At 49.8% G+C, this 19,215-nt stretch overlaps 3 protein-coding genes and 4 non-coding genes across 9 annotated transcripts; all 7 read left to right on the plus strand.

Moving 5' to 3' along the window:
- Nucleotides 1-113: 113 nt before the first annotated feature.
- Nucleotides 114-3,728, plus strand: TNFSF13 (TNF superfamily member 13). Of its 2 annotated transcripts, XM_039847219.1 has the most exons (6): nt 114-1,408; nt 1,751-1,829; nt 1,982-2,029; nt 2,173-2,291; nt 2,496-2,634; nt 2,863-3,728. In XM_039847219.1, exons 1-6 carry the CDS (start codon nt 1,151-1,153, stop codon nt 2,970-2,972), a joined length of 753 nt encoding a protein of 250 aa, XP_039703153.1. In that variant the 5' UTR covers nt 114-1,150; the 3' UTR covers nt 2,973-3,728. The 2 variants fall into 2 exon arrangements, with proteins under 2 accessions (XP_039703153.1, XP_039703154.1); XM_039847220.1 differs by lacking the exon at nt 1,982-2,029.
- Nucleotides 3,729-4,146: 418 nt separating this feature from the next.
- SENP3 (SUMO specific peptidase 3) lies at nt 4,147-12,033 on the plus strand. Of its 2 annotated transcripts, XM_039847225.1 has the most exons (11): nt 4,147-4,393; nt 5,277-6,002; nt 7,152-7,391; nt 7,489-7,600; nt 7,974-8,121; nt 8,251-8,298; nt 8,698-8,775; nt 10,465-10,602; nt 10,765-10,848; nt 10,971-11,021; nt 11,479-12,033. In XM_039847225.1, the coding sequence occupies exons 2-11, from the start codon at nt 5,288-5,290 to the stop codon at nt 11,587-11,589; spliced, it is 1,725 nt and encodes a 574-aa protein (XP_039703159.1). In that variant the 5' UTR covers nt 4,147-4,393; nt 5,277-5,287; the 3' UTR covers nt 11,590-12,033. The 2 variants fall into 2 exon arrangements, with proteins under 2 accessions (XP_039703159.1, XP_039703160.1); XM_039847226.1 differs by lacking the exon at nt 8,251-8,298 and having other exon boundaries at nt 11,479-11,737.
- Nucleotides 12,034-12,826: 793 nt separating this feature from the next.
- EIF4A1 (eukaryotic translation initiation factor 4A1) lies at nt 12,827-19,046 on the plus strand. Its single transcript, XM_039847227.1, has 11 exons — nt 12,827-12,933; nt 14,327-14,375; nt 14,825-14,957; nt 15,408-15,547; nt 16,550-16,718; nt 17,063-17,172; nt 17,385-17,528; nt 17,617-17,754; nt 17,858-17,947; nt 18,214-18,293; nt 18,401-19,046. The coding sequence occupies exons 1-11, from the start codon at nt 12,911-12,913 to the stop codon at nt 18,543-18,545; spliced, it is 1,221 nt and encodes a 406-aa protein (XP_039703161.1). The 5' UTR covers nt 12,827-12,910; the 3' UTR covers nt 18,546-19,046.
- On the plus strand, nt 14,992-15,127 carry LOC120589980 (small nucleolar RNA SNORA48). Its single transcript, XR_005649607.1, has one exon. It is a non-coding gene; the product is annotated as a small nucleolar RNA SNORA48 (small nucleolar RNA).
- LOC120589979 (small nucleolar RNA SNORA48) lies at nt 15,870-16,014 on the plus strand. Its single transcript, XR_005649606.1, has one exon. It is a non-coding gene; the product is annotated as a small nucleolar RNA SNORA48 (small nucleolar RNA).
- Nucleotides 16,837-16,971, plus strand: LOC120589985 (small nucleolar RNA SNORD10). The gene has a single exon (XR_005649612.1). It is a non-coding gene; the product is annotated as a small nucleolar RNA SNORD10 (small nucleolar RNA).
- Nucleotides 17,991-18,134, plus strand: LOC120589974 (small nucleolar RNA SNORA67). The gene has a single exon (XR_005649603.1). It is a non-coding gene; the product is annotated as a small nucleolar RNA SNORA67 (small nucleolar RNA).
- Nucleotides 19,047-19,215: the final 169 nt, after the last annotated feature.

Consider the following 19,215-nt stretch of genomic DNA (forward strand, 5'->3'; position numbering starts at 1 on the left):
CTTAAGGGACCTCCTCAGGGCAGCTGAGGGCCCTGGGAAGGGAGTCTGGGTATTGGGGAGTGGGGTGCAGGATGCCTGGAATGCCAGGGTGGTGTACAGACTTGGGAGTGGGGATCCACATGCCTCCACCCCCTGAGGTGTGAGCAGAGAATGGAAAGGCAAACTGCCAGGAAAAAAATTAATCCTCTGCCCAAGGTCCAGAAGAAGCAGCCTCATTTACCTAGAAGGCGGGCTTCCTCCTGTGGGGAATCCCTGGCTCAGAGGAACAGGGGCCCTTCCTCTTGGCAGCCTAGGGACATTTAGCAGGTGCTGGCACAAGCCCTGGCTGGGATGTGGGGAGGGAGCAGGCCCAGAGGGGGTTTCAAGGTCAGTACGCAGGGCATCAGGGCCCAGAAACGTGGGAAGCTGGGTCCCAGGATCCAGTGGAGGAATCCTACAGTGGTAGGGTGCTCAAGGCTGTCTCTTTTCTCTCTTCATCCAGAGCCTTATGTAAGAGCTTTTCTTGGGAAACAGGAAGCCTTGCTTGCCAAGTTCAGCATAGGGAGTAATGCAGGCCTTGTTCCAACACACCCGGCCTGGCCTTAACCCCAGAACTCAGCCAGTTTCTTGTTTCCGCAACCCTAGTTCTCCCCACCAGCTCCTTCCCCTCCTTTCCCACCTTCAGGTACTCCTACCAAACCTCCTAAGAGATCTCTCCCTGAGCCAGAGGGTCTTCCACCCTCACCTCTTGACCCACGATGCTGCCTAGCTTATACCCTCCATCTCTACTCTTGGCACCATGCCCCATAGCCAGCCAACCTTCCCTCCCCCACTTCTGGGGCCGCCCCAGGGTTCCTGTGCTCTGGCCGCTCCTCCTGGGTGTCACTGGCAGCCCTGTGCTTCCTAGAGAGACTGACACCAAATTTTTCTGAGGCTAGAGGAGGGTAGGGGGGGTCTCAAGACAACACGGCCCCACAGGGGCGTGCCAGGAGCACCAACAGTGCCCCTAGCTTTCTTTCCTCCTCCCTCCTTTTTATTCGCAAGTTCCTTTTTATTTCTCCCTTGCGTAACGCCCTTCTTCCCTTCTGCACCACCGCCTGCACCCCCACCCTCCTGCCACCTCCTTGCCATCCACTCCTGAGACCACAGCTGTTGGCAGGGTCCCCAGCTCATGCCAGCTTCATCTCCTTCCTCGCTAGTCCCCAAAGGGCACCGGGGAGACATGGGGAGCCAGATCCGAGAGCCGGCACTCTCAGTTGCCCTCTGGTTGAGTTGGGGGGCGGCTCTGGGGGCTGTGGCTTGTGCCATGGCTCTGATGACCCAACAAACAGAGCTGCAAACCCTAAGGAGAGAGGTGACCCGGCTGCAGAGGACTGGAGGGCCCTCTGAGCAGGGGGAAGGGTATCCATGGCTGAACCTCCGGGAGCAGGTGAGTGAACGGAGAAGGTGTCTGGAAGAGAAGAATGGGTGGCAGGGTCGTCTGTGGGCCTCTTGGTTCCACCCTCCTAGTCTGCAAAGTTTGAAGCGGGTGCAAGAGAGGGTCTCGGGTGTGGAGGTCAAAGGAGCAGCCATTCCAGGAAAGGAAATTGTTAAAGATTAATGCTTCTTGTACCTACCAGATCCTGGAGGACAGCCAGCACCAAGACTCAGGTTGTTGGGGAAAGGAGCATGAGAGATGTGAGGCATTCCTGGGGCAGGTGGAGGGCCGAGAAGAAAGGCTGTCTGGGACCCTTGAATCTTAGCCTAACCCTAATCCTCTTTCCATGAGCAGAACCCTGATGGCCTGGAAGCCTGGGATAATGGAGAGAGATCCCGGAAAAGGAGAGCAGTGCTCACTCATAAACAGAAGAGTGAGGCCTTTGGGCTGCAGCAGGGGTGGGAGGTGATCAAGCAACTTGGGGCTTTGGAAATTATTACCCCAAGTCAGGGTGAGGGTGGAGGGCTAACAACAGGGCAACTGGGATAGGTGGGCACTGCTGAGATTTCCTCCTTCTCTCCTCAGAGAAGCACTCAGTTCTGCACCTTGTTCCCATTAACATTACCTCCAAGGGTGAGCACTATTTTAAATAATGGCTTTTGGGGAAGGGCAAGATCTGGGAACTTTGGGGCTGGCACCTGAGCCCACGAGAATCTTAAAGGTGAAAAGTACCTGTGAATGCACAGAATCCTGACTGCCACACTCCTCACCTCCAGAGGACTCTGATGTGACAGAGGTGATGTGGCAACCAGCTCTTAAGCGCGGGAGAGGCCTGGAGGCCCAAGGATATATTGTTCGAGTCTGGGATGCTGGAGTTTATCTGCTGTACAGTCAGGTAACCCCAAACGTTGAACCTCACATGGGAGCCCAGAGGCCTGTTTTCTGAGCCTTATGCCCCAATATTGAGGTTTCCCAATCCTCTGTTCATACCAAACTTAGAACACCCTTCTTCATTTCTTGGCACCCTTGTCAGGGCTCCTGAGGCCTTCCAAAACTGAGGCACGCTATTTTGTTTTCTTCAACATCTCCTCCCTTCCAGGTCTTGTTTCATGATGTGACTTTCACCATGGGTCAAGTGGTGTCTCGGGAGGGCCAGGGAAGGCAGGAGACTCTATTCCGATGTATACGAAGTATGCCCTCCAACCCAGACTGGGCCTACAATAGCTGCTACAGTGCAGGTAAGAGCCCTGTGGACAGTGGGGGGTGGATGGATGTGAGAGGAGCAGGACATCTCTGACCTGGGAGTAGTGGAGGGAGAGCTATGACAGAAGGTTGGAAACCTGGGTGTAGAGGTGGGTCTGAGGAATGGACAGAATACTTTCATTCAGCTGGAGAAGGGAGGGTGAAACATCAGAGTATCTATATGGCTGTGCTTCACTGAGCATCCATATTCTCCCTTTTCTCAGGTGTCTTCCATTTACACCAAGGGGATGTTCTGAGTGTCATAATCCCCCGAGCAAGAGCAAAACTTAGCCTCTCTCCACATGGAACCTTCCTGGGATTTGTGAAACTATGATTGTGATTAAAGGTGGTTCTGGGCTTGGAAGACCAGGGTGCGTACATATTGGAGACAAACGAGCTGACTAGACAAAGGACAGGGAATAGGTAGAACAGAGGCCTCTTCTGGGTTTGACTGGAACTCTGGGTATGACAGCTCATGACTGTTTCTTTTTCCCTTTCTACCCCCACCTCCACGACTTTGATTTCACGGATATTAAAGAGGTAGAATATCTTACTTTTATCCCCCATCCAGCTCCAAATTCTTGGAGCTTTGAAGGGGTAAGGAGAGAATGCCAGGAATTGTCTAGACCTGCTTTGGGTCCCACTGGAATGCTTCCAGAACAGCATCACCATCTAGCGGCAGGTTGAGAGAATCATCCTGTCTGTTGGCAGAAGTCCACAAAGTCTCCCTCCAAGTACTCTCTGCCTCTTCAACCCACAAGAAGCCTCATCTTCACTTCCCTCTATTGGGCCTCAGTTTCTATCACTTTCTCCAGAGGTGTATTTATTATGGACCCGTCTGCAGGGGTTGCCCCATGACGACGACGGTCCCCTTGCCGCCACATTACTCTTCGGGTCCCAAGTTTTGCCTTTCAAGTTCTGCATTCCCCTGGAGTGGCAGGCCACTCCAAGTTCCTCTGGGCTGACACGGGTCACCAGTGAGCCTCAGATGAATCGTACGCCCTGATTCTAGTCCAGCTTCACTCCTCTGACCTCTTTCTGCTCAAGCTCTGCTTAAAGTTAAATAAAAGAGAATAAATGATGCCTTGGATCCATTTCCCCCATTGCTTTGCCTGAGCCCTGTCCCTCTTCTTGGATCTCCTATTCCACCACACCCCTTCCCCTGCTCTCCCGTGCTCTCGTCTAGCACGCCCCACTACACCAAAGCCACCCGAGCCTGGGTGCTTTAGGGCCTAGAGCGTCGAGAACCACGCAGCAGGGCATGAAGCAGCACTGAACACGCAGGCGCAAAAGGGCGTGCGGTGAGATCGCTGAGCGCAGCTTAGGTTAGCGGGTGTGCGCAGGCGAAGCCCGTCGTGGGGCCTCAAGGCGGGACCGTCCCGTGGCGTCTACGTCAACGGGTAGGCGGGACTAGGTGCGTGGTGGCTGCGCCGGCGCTGTTCGCCGGGTGTGACGTAGTAATAGTGCGCCGCCACCGCCGGTGGGCTTGGGGCTCGCGGGAGGGGAAGGAGGAGGAGGAGGAGGAGGGGGAGGTGGTGGAGGTGGAAGCTGAAGCAGAGCAAGAGGCGGCCGCGGCGCGGCGGCTCAGCGGCGCGGCGCGCGGCCCAGAAGCGTTGGAATCGTGAATTGAGACGACTACGTCTGAAGACAGCAGGAGTGGCGGGGCCGCCGCCGTCGCCGGAGAGATGAGCCGGGAAGCCTGAGGCTGGAGACGCCCGCCTTGGGGCTCGTCGGTCCACGGCTTCCCCTCTCCCGGTGAGGACGCCCTTTCCCCTCCCCCGCAGCGCTGCCCCGGCCTCTCTCATTCCCGGACCTCATTACTACCTAACTGGGGCCCGGGAAGACCTCGAAGGGGTTTCTTAAGGACCTCGCGCTCTAAGCCGCCAGAGCCTGTAGGACCATACCGCTGCTGGGATGCATTCTGGTCCCCGGAGACAGAGCAGGAGAGGGGGCTGGGCCAGCCTGGCTCATGCCGCTCAATTCTATTCCAGTATCTTGATTCAGCTGCTTGAGCGTCGGTTCGGTCCTCTTTCAGTTTCCTTTAAAATCCTCCCCTTTTCATTAGGTTCTACTACCTGAACTATAGCGCTGGTATCCCCCTTCCCTCTTCAGACGACCTGAGCTCCTCCCCGCCCCACCCCCCTCGCTCGCAGTTCATTCCAGGTTGGTAGAGAATTCTCTTCCAACTCTAGACTGCGGTTTCCCTGTGGAAGTTGTGTTTTCTTCATGTATCTCTCTCTGTACCATGTCAGGATTCCCGTGCTGAGCTATCTCCCTTATTAGGCTCTCAATTAGGCCGCCCGGGTGGTATTACCGTAGAGAAGCAGAGCCTGAAAATATTGGTTTTTGACCTGGGCATCTGAGAAATAAGGTCCCCAAGGCCTTCTGGTTAGCCATTCTCCCTTGTCTCTATCTGGGTAGGGGAGAGATGATGGCACAGATGCCAAAGGGTTCATTGTGGACCATGTTAACCAGGAAGATTGAACTTAGTAGTTTTGCTTCTTTTTTCTCTTTCCTCTTTGTATCTCTGAATTTTAGTTTATTTGCATCTAATTCCAAAAGAGTCATGCTGAGGAAGAGAGGCAGGATCTAGGGTACAGGATATTTGGATTCTGACACTCTAATCTTTGTTTTACAGGCTACTGGAAGATGAAAGAGACTCTACAAGGCACCGGGTCTTGGGGGCCTGAGCCTCCTGGACCCGGCATAGCCCCAGCTTACTCAAGCCCTAGGCGGGAGCGTCTTCGTTGGCCCCCACCCCCCAAACCCCGACTCAAATCAGGTGGAGGGTTTGGGCCAGATCCTGGGTCAGGGACCACAGTGCCAGCCAGACGCCTCCCTGTCCCTCGGCCTTCTTTTGATGCCTCAGCTAGCGAAGAGGAGGAAGAAGAAGAGGAGGACGAGGATGAAGATGAGGAAGAAGAAGTGGCAGCTTGGAGGCTTCCCCCCAGATGGGGTCAGCTGGAAGCCACCCAGCGACCTCGCCCTTCCCGTCCTACTCATCGAAAAACCTGCTCACAGCGCCGCCGCAGAGCTATGAGAGCCTTCAGGATGCTGCTGTATTCCAAAAGCACCTCGCTGACATTCCACTGGAAGCTTTGGGGGCGCCACCGGGGCCGGCGGCGGAGCCTTGCACACCCTAAGAACCATCTTTCACCCCAAGAAGGGGGTGCAACACCACAGGTGCCATCCCCTTGCTGTCGTTTTGACTCCCCCCGGGGGCCACCTCCCCCTCGGCTGGGTCTGCTAGGTGCTCTCATGGCTGAGGATGGGATGAGAGGGTCTCCACCAGTACCCTCTGGACCTGCCATGGAAGAAGATGGATTAAGGTGGACTCCAAAGTCTCCTCTGGACCCTGACTCAGGTAAGGTGGGTGGAGGAGGGGGTGGGTAGAGCTGTGATCCTGGAGAACTAGGAGCTTTTTGCTATGATAACTGGGCCTAAGGAAAATAGTATGGTAGAGTTAAGGGGGTCCAAAATAGCTGTGAAATGTCTTAAGCCCCACTTTGATTAGAAACTAAGACAGGGAAGGTAGTCAATGGTGGGATATAGAATCTTTGAGTAGATGTTCTGTGTATAGATGAGAGACGGAGACATCGTTTAGAAAAGTCAGACAGTCTTGTCCACTTGAAATCTGTCCTCATTCAGGATAAGGGCCCTTTCATGTGCATCTCCAGATGGTGCCATTCTCATAGTGGTGGGATGAGATCTAAGTAGTGGAGAACGTCACCTGTATGGTTGTGTGTGGCATTCTCACTCAGACTATTTCTCTTTTGGAGAACCCCAACTAAACAATTTTAGGCTCTCTGTGTCTTTATCAATTACTTGAGTATTTATTTGAGCCTTTGCTATATGCCAGATGCTATGCTAGGTGCTAAGCATATAATGGTAACAAATCTCTCTGAAATACACATCTCTGAGTTTTAGTTTTTTCGTGCTTTCTTCCAGTTTCTAAGTACAGTTGACCCTTAACACAGGTTTGAACTGCATGAGTCCACTTATACATGGATTCAGCCCTCCATATCTGTGGGTTTCGAATCTGTGGATTCAACCAACCTCAAGTCAAAGACAATATTTTCAGTCTGTGACTGGGAATCCAGCGATGTGGAGGGCCGACTATATGCATTATTCTCACCATATTATGTAAAGAAATTGAGCATACGTGGATTTTGGTGTCCATGGGGGTCCGTCCCCCACAGATACTAAAAGACAACTGAATTTTGGGAGGAGTTAAAAGTTATACATGATTTTTAAGTGTAGGGTGGGACCGGGGTGTTGCTTCTAATCCTCGTGTTGTTCAAGGGTCAGCTGTAGTTAAGTCTTCCTCTTTGTGCCTTTATAACCTTTTGGATATGCTTATCTCATGTTTTAGGGTCTCTATTCCTTAGAGTTTATATTGGCAGATTGTTTCGATTTATCTTTCCTGTGGTCTTATAATTTGTGTGTATCATTTAATCTTCCCATTGTCCTTTGAGCCAATTTCTCATCCCCATCCTGTTCCCCTGCCCTACAGGCCTCCTTTCCTGTACTCTGCCCAATGGCTTCGGGGGACCACCTGGGCCAGAAGGGGAGCGAAATCTGGCACCCCCTGATGCCAGCATCCTCATCAGCAATGTGTGCAGCATCGGGGACCATGTGGCCCAGGAGCTTTTTCAGGGCTCAGATTTGGGCGCTGCAGAAGAGGCAGAGCGGCCTGGGGAGAAAGCTGGCCAGCATAGCCCACTTCAGGAGGAGCATGTGACCTGCGTGCAGAGTAAGGAACTCTAAAGGACCTAGTGTCTTTTCCTCAGCCAACTCCTAGATCAGAGTCTGGAGGTCTCACCCCACTCCTCTTTCCCTCCTCCACTCAGGCATCTTGGATGAATTTCTTCAAACTTATGGCAGCCTCATCCCCCTCAGTACTGATGAGGTGGTGGAGAAATTGGAGGACATTTTCCAGCAGGAGTTTTCTACACCTTCCAGGTGCGACATGAAAGAGATGCCCTTCAGAAGAGGGCTGGGACTTGGGGGATAAGGAGAAAATGCTGCTACTTTTTCTGCCATAGGGATGTACTTAAAGAGAAAGAGGAAGCTAGAATAGAAGGGGTGGGGGGAATCTACAGGCAAGGTGCCAAGGTGCCAACTGAGAGGGTCATTACCTGGGATCCTGAAATACTGTGTATACCTGAGTGTTCATGTGCTGCTTTCTGGGGAGTAGGCCTTCAGCAGTTCCTCAAAAGGACCCATGGCCCCCGCAAAATGGATTAGTTTAGACTCTTATCCTAGGCAGTAGAAGGTACATCTGTGTGCCCTAGTCCCTTTGTCTTTTGTGTGACTCCACCTTTGGCCTACTCAGGAAGGGTCTGGTGCTGCAGCTGATCCAGTCATACCAGCGGATGCCAGGCAATGCCATGGTGAGGGGCTTCCGAGTGGCCTATAAGCGGCATGTGCTGACCATGGACGATTTGGGGACCTTATATGGACAGAATTGGCTTAATGACCAGGTGAGGAGGAGTAGAGAAACAGGCCTAAGAGAAGATTTAAGGAGCAGGGCGTCTGGGGCCCTCTTCATGGGGGAGCCCTGTACGCATGCTGCACCCTCCATGGCAAGTTGCCTCCCATCTTCTCCTCAGGTGATGAACATGTATGGAGACCTGGTCATGGACACAGTCCCTGAAAAGGTAGGCCTAACCAGGTACTTCAGTCCCCAGGAGAACTTGCACAGTTTTAAGCAGCTTTTCAGTCTCTGTCATCTCTCCTGTTTTACCTAAAGAGGACCTTTGTTTCTGGGGAGAGGTGGTAGAAGATAATCTGTTAAATTCAAATCTATAATCTTGGTCCTGAACTTAACAATCGTATTCCTTTTGCCTAGTTTTCAGTGTTTTTCCCCTATGGCTAACCCCACAAATTGGGATGGGAAGCTATAAGATAAGGTTAAAAAGTTTGTTTTTTTACCCTTCAATTAATTGGTGTACAGGTATTGAAAGCAGTTCTTAGAGCCATAATGAAATGAAGAGGACACTTAGCACTAGAACCTGAGGTTTTTAATTTCATGTAGCGCTTTTGTATCATTGGAACAGGTGCATTTCTTCAACAGTTTCTTCTATGATAAACTCCGTACCAAGGGTTATGATGGTGTGAAAAGGTGGACCAAAAACGTGAGTTATGAATTCACATTTACTTATGTAACACTTTCCATTTAAAAACTTGAGTTCTATTTTGTGTAAGCTCTTTCCCCAAAACTGTTCATTCTTTCAAATATTTATTAAATGTCTTCTGTGTGCTAGAAACCATTCTAGGCACTAAGGATACAGTGTTAAATGAAAAAAACTTCCTGCCTTTATGGGGTGAGAATAAATAAGCAAGTCCCAGCTAGTAATACATGCTGTGAACGAATTAAAACATAACGTAGCAGCATGGGAAGTAGGTACTTCAGGTGATCTGGGAAGGCGTTTTTTAGCTGAGACTTGAATGATGAGCAGATTTGAGGGAAGAGTGTTTGAGACAAAGGGAACAACAAGTTACATGGGACACAAAGTGAGAGAGAACATTGGAGGAACAGAGAGGGCCTACGTGGGTGGCCTGTGTGTTTGGAGCAGGGTGAACAAAGGGATTTGGTCAGAGAGATAATGTAAGGCATGGAGGGTAGGGTAGATGTTATTCCATGTGAACTGAAAAGCCATTGAAAGTTTTAAGCAGGCTGGAAAGTGCCTCATATTTTAAACTCTTATTTCATTTAAAAAACAAAAAAACATTTCAATGATAGGTTGAAAGGAGGCCAAAGAGTAGAAGCAGGCAGACTAACTTAAGACTGAGTTGCACAGTAGTTCACATGAGGAACTTGGACCAGAGTGGTAAAGATAGAAATAGAAGTAGGTTTATCTAGGATAAGTTTAGTGGATAGAACCAATAAGACTTTCTGACATATTGGATGTGGAAAATGAAGAAAAGATAGGAATCAAGGATTGTGCCTATGTTTTTGGCCTAAGTTACTAGAGAAAATAATTAGGGGGAGAGCAGGTTTGATGATGGAGAAAAAGTTCTTTTCTCCCCTCTTATTCAAAGGCCAGGACATTTCTACAGTAAGGTGGGACCACTGGCTCCAGCATTTCTTAATTTCTGTTTCCAAGTTCAAGAGCTTTTACTCTCAGGGATCTGGCAGGCCTACTCCCTATAGAGGCAAGGTGACATACAGTGAAAAGAACTTGGTCTTCTTTATACCTGTGTTTGAATCCCACCTCTGCCATTTCTTCTGTGACCTTGGGCAAGTTATTTTCCTTTTTCAAGCCACAATTATTTCATTGTTAGGTTGAACACGAGAACATTCTCAAAAGACTATTGTGTTAATTGAGCATTTACCTGGTGCCATACATTATTCTTTGTGCATTATGGATATTAACTAGTTTAATCCTCGTAACAGGTGAGATGTAGGTACTATTATTTTCACCCTCTTACAGATAAGTGGTACAGAAAGTTATTAAGTAGCTTGCCCATGGTCATAAGCTACTAAATGGAAGGACTGGATTCGAACCCTAGCAATCTGGCCTGAGAATCCTGAGAGCCTGGCTGCTTAACTACTAAGCACTTGTACCTCTAATGTGTGACAAGTACCTGGCCTATCCTGGACTGTCGAGCCTTTGTCCTGATACCACCTCCTTTGTCTTGCTTGCTTTTCTCTTTTAACCCAAGAATCTAGACATCCAGATGTTGAGCCTTGCCTCACAATCCAGGGGCTGGGTCTTGTGTTCACCTACTTGGTTCCTTGCCTGCTCCTCCATTCTTTAGAACCTCATGGCAGTAGGCAGGAGTCATGCTGTCTCACCTGACCTTTGGCACTGCTTCCATAGGTGGACATCTTCAATAAGGAGTTACTGCTAATCCCCATCCACCTGGAGGTGCATTGGTCCCTCATCTCTGTTGATGTGAGGCAACGCACCATCACCTATTTTGACTCACAACGCACCCTAAACCGCCGCTGCCCTAAGGTTTGAGCAGGAAGGGGAAAGATGGGTAGAATGTGGGGAAGAGGTGCAGTGGCAAGGCATTCCAGGCAGAAGAGTGAGTTTGGGGTCTCTGAGAAGCAACCTAGTCTTAGTGCCTGTGATCACCACATCTGGTTCACTTCCTCCTTTTCTCCATCTACATAGCATATTGCCAAGTATCTACAGGCAGAGGCCGTGAAGAAAGACCGGCTGGATTTCCACCAGGGCTGGAAAGGTTACTTCAAAATGGTAAGTTTCTAGAGGGAAGAGGGGTATGGGATTGGTGGTGGAGATGATGGTAGGAGGCAGAAGTTGAAGCCACATCCCTAGGAGTCTCCAGGTAAAGGGCCTACCCTCTTTCTTTTCTCTAGAATGTGGCTAGGCAGAATAATGACAGTGACTGTGGTGCCTTTGTGTTGCAGGTAAGCAGATTTCATTTGGGTTAAAGGGTTGGGAGGGAGATTGGAGGCTGTTCTGCATCCCTCATTTGGCTCACAGCCACTTGTGGAGCAGGGAGTAAACCTACGCGTTAGAACACAGAAATCCTGGTTTTGTTGGTCCTGTTGTGCTTCCCCATCTCACATGGGGACTAGGTCTCTGGTCCTTGGTCTCTGGCCATGATATACCTGCCTCTGACCCCCAATACAAAGTGTTCTCTCTCTCTTAACATTAGGTATTTCATGTGCCAAGTGAAAACACTGGCTTTAGAGTCAGACTTTTTTTGAGCCTCAGGCTATGGGACCTTGGCTTCCTTTGTTTATGAAATGGGCATGTTTTCTGAAAGATCGTATGAAATATATAGCACAGGTCCTGACGGGGTGGGGGGTGGGGTGCGATGCTCCGTAGGTGGTTCTCATGGCCTGCTTTGTTAACACCCAGTACTGCAAGCATCTGGCCCTGTCTCAGCCATTCAGCTTCACCCAGCAGGACATGCCCAAACTTCGCCGGCAGATCTACAAGGAGCTGTGTCACTGCAAACTCACTGTGTGAGCCTCGTATCCCAGACCTCAAGCCTATTTATTAATGGGCAGGGGAACATGGGAGACCCTTCCTTCCCAAGAAACTCCAGTTCCTTTCCTCTCTTGCCTCTTCCCCACCCAATTCCCTTTGGTTTTTCATATTTAAATGTTATAATTGATTTCTGTATTTTTTTTTCTTTGAGAATACTTGTTGATTTCTGATGTTCATGGGTGGCCATGGAAAAGCCCCTTTTTCCCTGTCAACAGGGGAGTATGGCCTAGCGGCCTGAGTGGGGCAGTCATCTCCCTACCATGTGTATGGGTGGGGGCCAGAAAAATCTGTGCTGGGGGTGGTGGGCGGGCAAAGGGATTACTGCCTGCCAGATCTTTAAACTTTTTTTTTATATATATATATATATATATATATATAAATGCCACGGTCCTGCTCTGGTCAATAAAGGATCCTTTGGAGATACATAGTGGTGGTGTTCCTTAAGAAGCCTCAAACTAGTGGATATGCTCTCAGGCTTTCCTCCAGCCATTGCTGTTAACTACCCTTTAATGGGTCTTGAGACTTAAGGGGCCAGCTTTCCATCCTGGCTCACCCAAAAGAATCCCCCATCCAAGGGAGCAAGGAATGGAAGGAGGGAGTAGGTAGTCCTCACAAATAAGGGAGCTTTAGAGGTACTAAAGTTGGGTGCAGAACACTTATGAGAGCCAGTCAGGATTCATGACAGCGACCCCAAATGCTCGTAAGCCCAGGAATTGGTTATTCCATCCCTCTTCCCCTCCAGCCAGGGGAATCCTCCCACTCGCTAGGGTATGGCTGCTGATTCCATCATCCCTGGTATACTTCACACATCGGGGTGGTGTCAGACCTTTGCTGGAGAACAAAATAAAATGTGGCTCAAACGGAGACCTGGAGCAGAGGTAAAGGGAAGTGGAAGTCTCGGGAGCCCGGAAGTCCCCGGAGGCTGAAACCTCGCCCCCCTAGCGTGATAGGGCCTAGTAGGCCACATGACTAAGGCACTACCGCCTCTGCACGTGTAGGGGTGCAGGGCCCCAAAATGGCTGCCAAGCCTCGAGGCCTGACGCCTGTATGTCACTTCCGTACCGGCGAGAAGGGCGGGCCTCGTAGCCAATGAGGCTGCAGGGCGGGCCTTCACCTTGATAGGCGTTCAAGTTATCCAATGGTGGCTGCGTGCTAGAGCGCCTACAAACTAACGTCACGCCGAGTTGCTGAGCGCCGGCAGGCGGGGTTGAGGCAGCCAAGCCAATGGGATGGCTGGGGCGGGGTCGGGCGCTCTATAAGTTGTCGATAGGCGGGCACTCCGCCCTAGTTTCTAAGGATCATGTCTGCGAGTCAGGACTCCCGGTAAGAAAAGCATTTGCTAAAGATTGGGGCTACTTACCCTACCGTTCCCTTTCGAGGGCCCTGCGAAAGGTGCTGAGGCCCACCGCCCTAAGCCCACCAGTGTTGTGGGAGAATCAAACCCGGAGGAACCCGTCTTGGGAGAGAGGAGGGGGCAGATCCACCGCCGTAGTTGCCGCCAGGGCCTATACAGGACATCCTTGCTTTTGGGCCTAGAACGCGAGGTTTGTCAGGAAGCCTGGACCCGATGCGGTGCACGAAGCTCCGGCGCCGAGTGGCTAGACGAGGTCGCGACCTAGCGTGGGATAGAAAGGTAGAGGCGGCCGCAACTGTGCGTGGCCCAGAGCCGGCTGGTCCGGTTGCCTCACTGCTGGAGGGAGGGCTCGCGCGCGCTCGGATTCCGAAGGATTCTGGCAGTACCACTCGCCTAGGCGGCGGGAGTTGGGGGTGGTCCTGCGTCCTCAGGTCCAGTTGTTCCATCGCGTTGAGATACGGATCGGGAAAGAAGAAACCAGCTTTTCAGTGTGCTGGTTTTCCTTACGGCCAGGGCTGAGCCTAACCCCCAGGAGCGGTCGCGGGAGCCGCCAGGAGCCCACCCGGCGCCGGGCGGGCGGGTCTATTTTGCGGCACAAACCGGGCAATTGGTAACTGTAGGTGGGCAGGTCTACTTTCCTTTAGGGATGAGCGCCTTGAGGTATGGGAAGGCGACGCCATTTCGCGACGGGGGCGGGCGGGATGTGAATTGTCCATGGTGTGGAGAGACGTGGCTAGGTGGTCGAGAGAAGCGAGCACATGGCGGCCCGAGGTGCTCCCCTCCCCCAGTCCGCTTCGACTCTAAGTGTTGTGCAATCTCCCCCTGTGCTAGCTCGGCTGGGGCTCATTGTGCGCGAGGCCGCCACCGCCCGCGGCCTCCCACATCCGGGCACCACGAGGGGGGAGATGGGCTTGGAGGGAGTGGGGGAGGGCGCGGGCGGAATGACGTGGGGGGAAGGGGATGTCCTACCTTCGGATCTGGGAGGTGAAGGGCGGGACTTCCGGCGCGTTGGGGCCGCGATGGGAGGTGCACGCTCTTGGCCTTGGAGCGCCGGTCCCGGGACACGTGAGTCCAACGGCAAGCATCACCTCCCCGCCTTGTAAGCCGGCATTGCTCCTCCCAGCTTTTATGTCTTCTTAAAGGTTACCCCATCGTGTCGGGGCGGCTTGACCTGGGCTCCTCCGTGGATGTGGCAATGGCCTGATTCAGCTGTACAGTATCTACTGTATCTTCTAGGAACTGGTGGGGTGTGGGTCAGAGAGTGAAGGCTGATGGCATCATGCAAGGCCGATTGCTGGTAGAAATGTCCCAGCTGTCAGGTTTTTTTTAATGTGCTTCAGTCAGCATATTCTACTTCAACAGATCCAGAGACAATGGCCCGGATGGAATGGAGCCCGAAGGCGTCATCGAGGTGAGATTGGATCCCTAACCATCATTTCCCTTCACTCGCCTTTGGAAAGGGCAGTAGCAGTAGCATTGTTTCCTGGTTTCTTGGAGTGGTGGTTCAGTGATTTAAGACTAAAACTGGAACCAAAGATTTATATTTAATGTATAGTCGAACTTCTAAGTAGCTAAGCGCTCCTCATTGAATGCTTTATGGGGATTTGTTTAAAATATTTATGTCCCTGAAAGTATGAATAAGACAAAGTTTTCAGGTGGAGTTCTATCTTTCTAGTCTCCAGTCTCATTTACAGGTGGACTGACCCTTAGAATGATTTCCCAAGCCATATAGAACCAGCTGGGTTCCCTGGAGGAAGGAGAGGAGAGGTTGTGGGCTCTGAAGCTTTGGTGAAGGCACAAGGTTTACTTTGATCCGGTGTGGACCTCCACGTTATCACTTTAATTTTTTGTGTCCTGCAGAGTAACTGGAATGAGATTGTTGACAGCTTTGATGACATGAACCTCTCGGAGTCCCTCCTCCGTGGCATCTATGCCTATGGTTTTGAGAAGCCCTCTGCCATCCAGCAGCGAGCCATTCTTCCTTGTATCAAGGGTAAGCCTCCTCTGCCCTAGAACAAGTTCCGGACTGTCTCTATCCTGAGGAAAGGGGTACCTGTTTTGATGGTGTTTGTCTCATTAGCCAGGAATGAAGTGATGCCATGTTTATCCCAGCTGGGCTTTTTTGGTCTGTGCCCATGCCTGGTTAATGCCATGGACACACATTGCTGAGTTTTCAGTGAAGGTAGTATTTTAGCCAGCTTCTCTTTGCTCTATAATTTATAGCTGTATTTTTAGTTCAACTTCATGTAGTGCTTAATGATTTAATAACCTGATCTGGCTTCCAAATATGTGCATTTGGGTACTATGTTGTGATAAGAATGAAGTCTGAAGCACTTTGTGCTTGGTACCTACCTCTGTTGGTTGCTCATTGATATCATTAACCGAGGGCTTGAGTGTTCTTTGTGCCCTCGACTACATCAAATTTTTCTCCTGATTTGTTTAGGTTATGATGTGATCGCTCAAGCCCAATCTGGGACTGGAAAGACGGCCACTTTTGCCATATCAATTCTGCAACAGATTGAATTGGATCTGAAGGCCACTCAGGCCTTGGTCCTGGCACCCACTAGAGAGTTGGCACAGCAGGTGAGAGAGTAGCTTCTTTTTCCTCCCTTGAAGGGCTGATTTAAGAATAATTGGCATAACCCAAAAATCAGTGTATTCCCCAACCAGCACAACCTTGGAAGAACTGAGGTATGGGGCAAGTTGACCCAAGAGATGACCTAAAGTGAAGAAAATCAATTGATGACTTCTAGATCTCTAAAGACTTGCTGGATTAATTAGAAGTTTTTTTCTACCCAAACATAAATAAGCATCACTTCCGTACACCCATTTCCTGAGTCAAATGGGAAGGCTGCTGGGTGGAGCTTGGCTGGCTAGGCAAGTTTGGTGGCTTTTTTATGAACAAACCCCCTGGCTATGGGCAAGGAGACACCTGATTTGTGGTGATGCTCTTATATCAGTCAGGGGCAAAGCAGATGTACAGTCCTTTGTTCATCCTAGCTTGATGCCTGGATTGGTGGCCAGAGCTGTTTCATGCCTGGGGCACATAAAATCATATTGCTGGACTGTTTTCCTAGGTCTTGGGGAGAGATTAGAAACATTGGCTTTATAAGTTGATTACTACTTGAGGCTTTTAGGGGGAGTCATCTTAAAATGTTCTGTGGAGATGCAATCATTGTGTGTCTTAAAGAGTGAAAATACCACCTAGCGTGGTTTTCGTGGCATTAGTGCAACAGGACACGGATATGTTTTTCTACACATAAAACAGATTTTGAGATCAGTATAAGTGAGTCACAATTGGCTTTTAGAAAGTTAGGGGTCTGGTATGGTAAGAGGCCATATTTCAGAGGGCTGTTATGGCAAAGCAGTGTATTCTTAAGAGCCAGACTGAGTACAAAGACTTGAGTCTCTTCCAGTTAACTGGCAGTGTGATCCCAGATGTGTTTAAGTGGCCTCTTTCTCATATGGAAAGAAAGTTTTAGTAATAGTGCATGTCTGATTTCGGAAAAAAAAAATACATAAGAGGCATTTAAAATGGGGCCTGGCACAGTTGTAGCTAATAATAGCACTTTTTTGTATGTTCAGATACAGAAAGTAGTCATGGCATTAGGAGATTACATGGGTGCCTCTTGCCATGCCTGTATTGGGGGCACCAATGTGCGTGCTGAGGTGCAGAAGCTGCAAATGGAAGCTCCTCATATCATCGTCGGTACCCCAGGCCGTGTGTTTGATATGCTTAACCGGAGATACCTGTGTGAGTATCTCAATTTTCTAGTCCTCTGGGTCACTTCCCTCTTCTGTAGCTTTCCCAGTCTTTCCACTTAGCCACAATCTTATTCCCAGTGAGGCTAGTTTTCCCTTCTGAAAGAGTTGCTCTGTGATGAACCTCATGCGTGTCATCTGAGCCTGGCTTCCCTGTTGCAGCTCAGGTAGTGTTCTACTTCCCCGGGCTGTTTGGCCTGGCAGGGGTGACCCAGGCAAAGGATCAATCTTAGAATTCTGAGAGCAAACCACTTGTCCCTTCCTGGTTCTGTATTGAGAAAGTTAAACATTTTACATTTCCTTAATTATTGCTTGTTAATACATTTTTTTCTGTAGCTCCTAAATACATCAAGATGTTTGTACTGGATGAAGCTGATGAAATGTTAAGCCGTGGATTCAAGGACCAGATCTATGACATATTCCAGAAGCTCAACAGCAACACTCAGGTGAGAAAGACTTTTAGAACGTTGCCTATGTAGCTTATCCTTTATAAGTTGTGGTGTGGTGGGGAAATAAAAGCAATATCAAGTGCCAGAGGAATCATAAAGATTCTAGTCTGTTCTCAAGCGTTTTTATGTATTAGCTTCTGTTTTAGGTGGTATCTAGTGAAGGATAGTATGCACTATCTCCTATCTTGAGGCTGCTTTTTCCCCATTAGGTAGTTTTGCTGTCAGCTACAATGCCTTCTGATGTGCTTGAGGTGACCAAGAAGTTCATGAGGGATCCTATTCGAATTCTTGTCAAGAAAGAAGAGTTGACCCTGGAGGGTATCCGCCAATTCTACATCAATGTGGAACGAGAGGTGGGGCCCAGTGCAGGAGGCGGGCCTGGTAGTAAGTTGTTGGGTATAGCCCCTGACTGATTTTTTTCTCCCCTGCCCCCACCCCCAGGAGTGGAAGCTGGACACACTCTGTGACTTATATGAAACCCTCACCATCACCCAGGCTGTCATCTTCATCAACACTCGAAGAAAGGTTGATTGGCTCACTGAGAAGATGCACGCCCGAGACTTCACTGTCTCTGCCATGGTGAGTTTTCCCTACCTTTTTACCAACAGTGTATATGTGCCAGTGTCCCACTTACAGCCAGTCCACAGAACCAGTATACCTGTTAAACTGTTCTATTTTCTAGCATGGAGATATGGACCAAAAGGAACGGGATGTAATCATGAGGGAGTTCCGCTCCGGTTCTAGCAGAGTATTGATTACCACTGACCTGCTGGTGAGTAAAAGGGAATTTGGAGAAAACTGGGATTGAAGGGAGAAACCAAGGTGATTCCCTCTCCAAGGGGCTGTTACTAGTGCCCCTCTTCAGGAAAGTAGCAACTTGGAATAAAATCTGGCGTGCCTCAGGTGTTCTGGGGAAAAGGGGATGTGTTTCCTTTGCCTTCCTTTGGCTGCCTACATGTATACTTAAGTCCTCAATCTCTTCTGGGTAGAATTGTGTCTTTACTCAACATGTTGAAGCTGTCATCTTTCTTGCCATAGGCCAGAGGTATTGATGTGCAACAGGTTTCTTTAGTCATCAACTATGACCTTCCCACCAACAGAGAAAATTATATCCACAGGTGAGTATTTGCCCAACCCCCTCATGCCCAATCTTCCTTAGGCTGAAACTTCTGTTTTTCCCTGTTTACCTTACCCTTGTGTATCCTAAGGTGTCCTTGTTTTCCAGAATTGGTCGTGGTGGACGTTTTGGCCGTAAGGGTGTGGCTATTAACATGGTGACAGAAGAAGACAAGAGGACTCTTCGAGACATTGAGACCTTCTACAACACCTCCATTGAGGAAATGCCCCTCAATGTTGCTGACCTCATCTGAGGGGCTGGCTTGTCACCTTACCCCAGCCAGGGTTCAGTCCTTGGGCTGAGGAGAGGAGGGGGGAGGGAAGGGAGCCAAGGGATGGACATCTTGTCATTTTTTTTTTCCTTTTTTTTTTTTTTCCTTGAATAAATGTCACTTTTTGAGGCAAAGAAGGAACAGTGAACATTTTAGATACCCTCTTCTTTGGGGTAGGCTCTTGCCCCAGGCGCCGTCTCTTCTCCCCAAAACACTAATTCATTTCCCTAATCTAGTCAACCAGAGACTCTCCTTACCCCAGCCAAATTCCTCTGAAAATGATTCAAGGGGGCTTTAATGTCACTTGACTTCATTTGCTGGACCAAATCTGGAGGGAGAACCCCTGAGTTAGGTGCCCCAGGGGATTGTCCCCAGGTGGGGGGGGAGTGGGGGAGAAAAAATGGTAGCCATTTTTACATTGTTTTGTATAGTATTTATTGATTCAGGAAACACAAAATTCTGAATAAAATGACTTCGAAACTGCCTGTTTGGGCTTCTCTCATTTCTTCCCCTTCCCTCCCACCTGCTATAGGGTATAGCTTCCCTCCTAGCTGACATTATCCCTTGTTGTTAATGTTGCTTTTTTTAACAATGGTCATAACTGGATAGTGTGACCCTTCTATAAGAGATTGGGCAATCACCATCACAAGTG

This window comes from Pteropus medius, unplaced genomic scaffold (assembly GCF_902729225.1).
Source record: "Pteropus medius unplaced genomic scaffold, Ma_sr-lr_union100, whole genome shotgun sequence".
Classification (NCBI taxonomy): Eukaryota; Metazoa; Chordata; class Mammalia; order Chiroptera; family Pteropodidae; genus Pteropus; species Pteropus medius.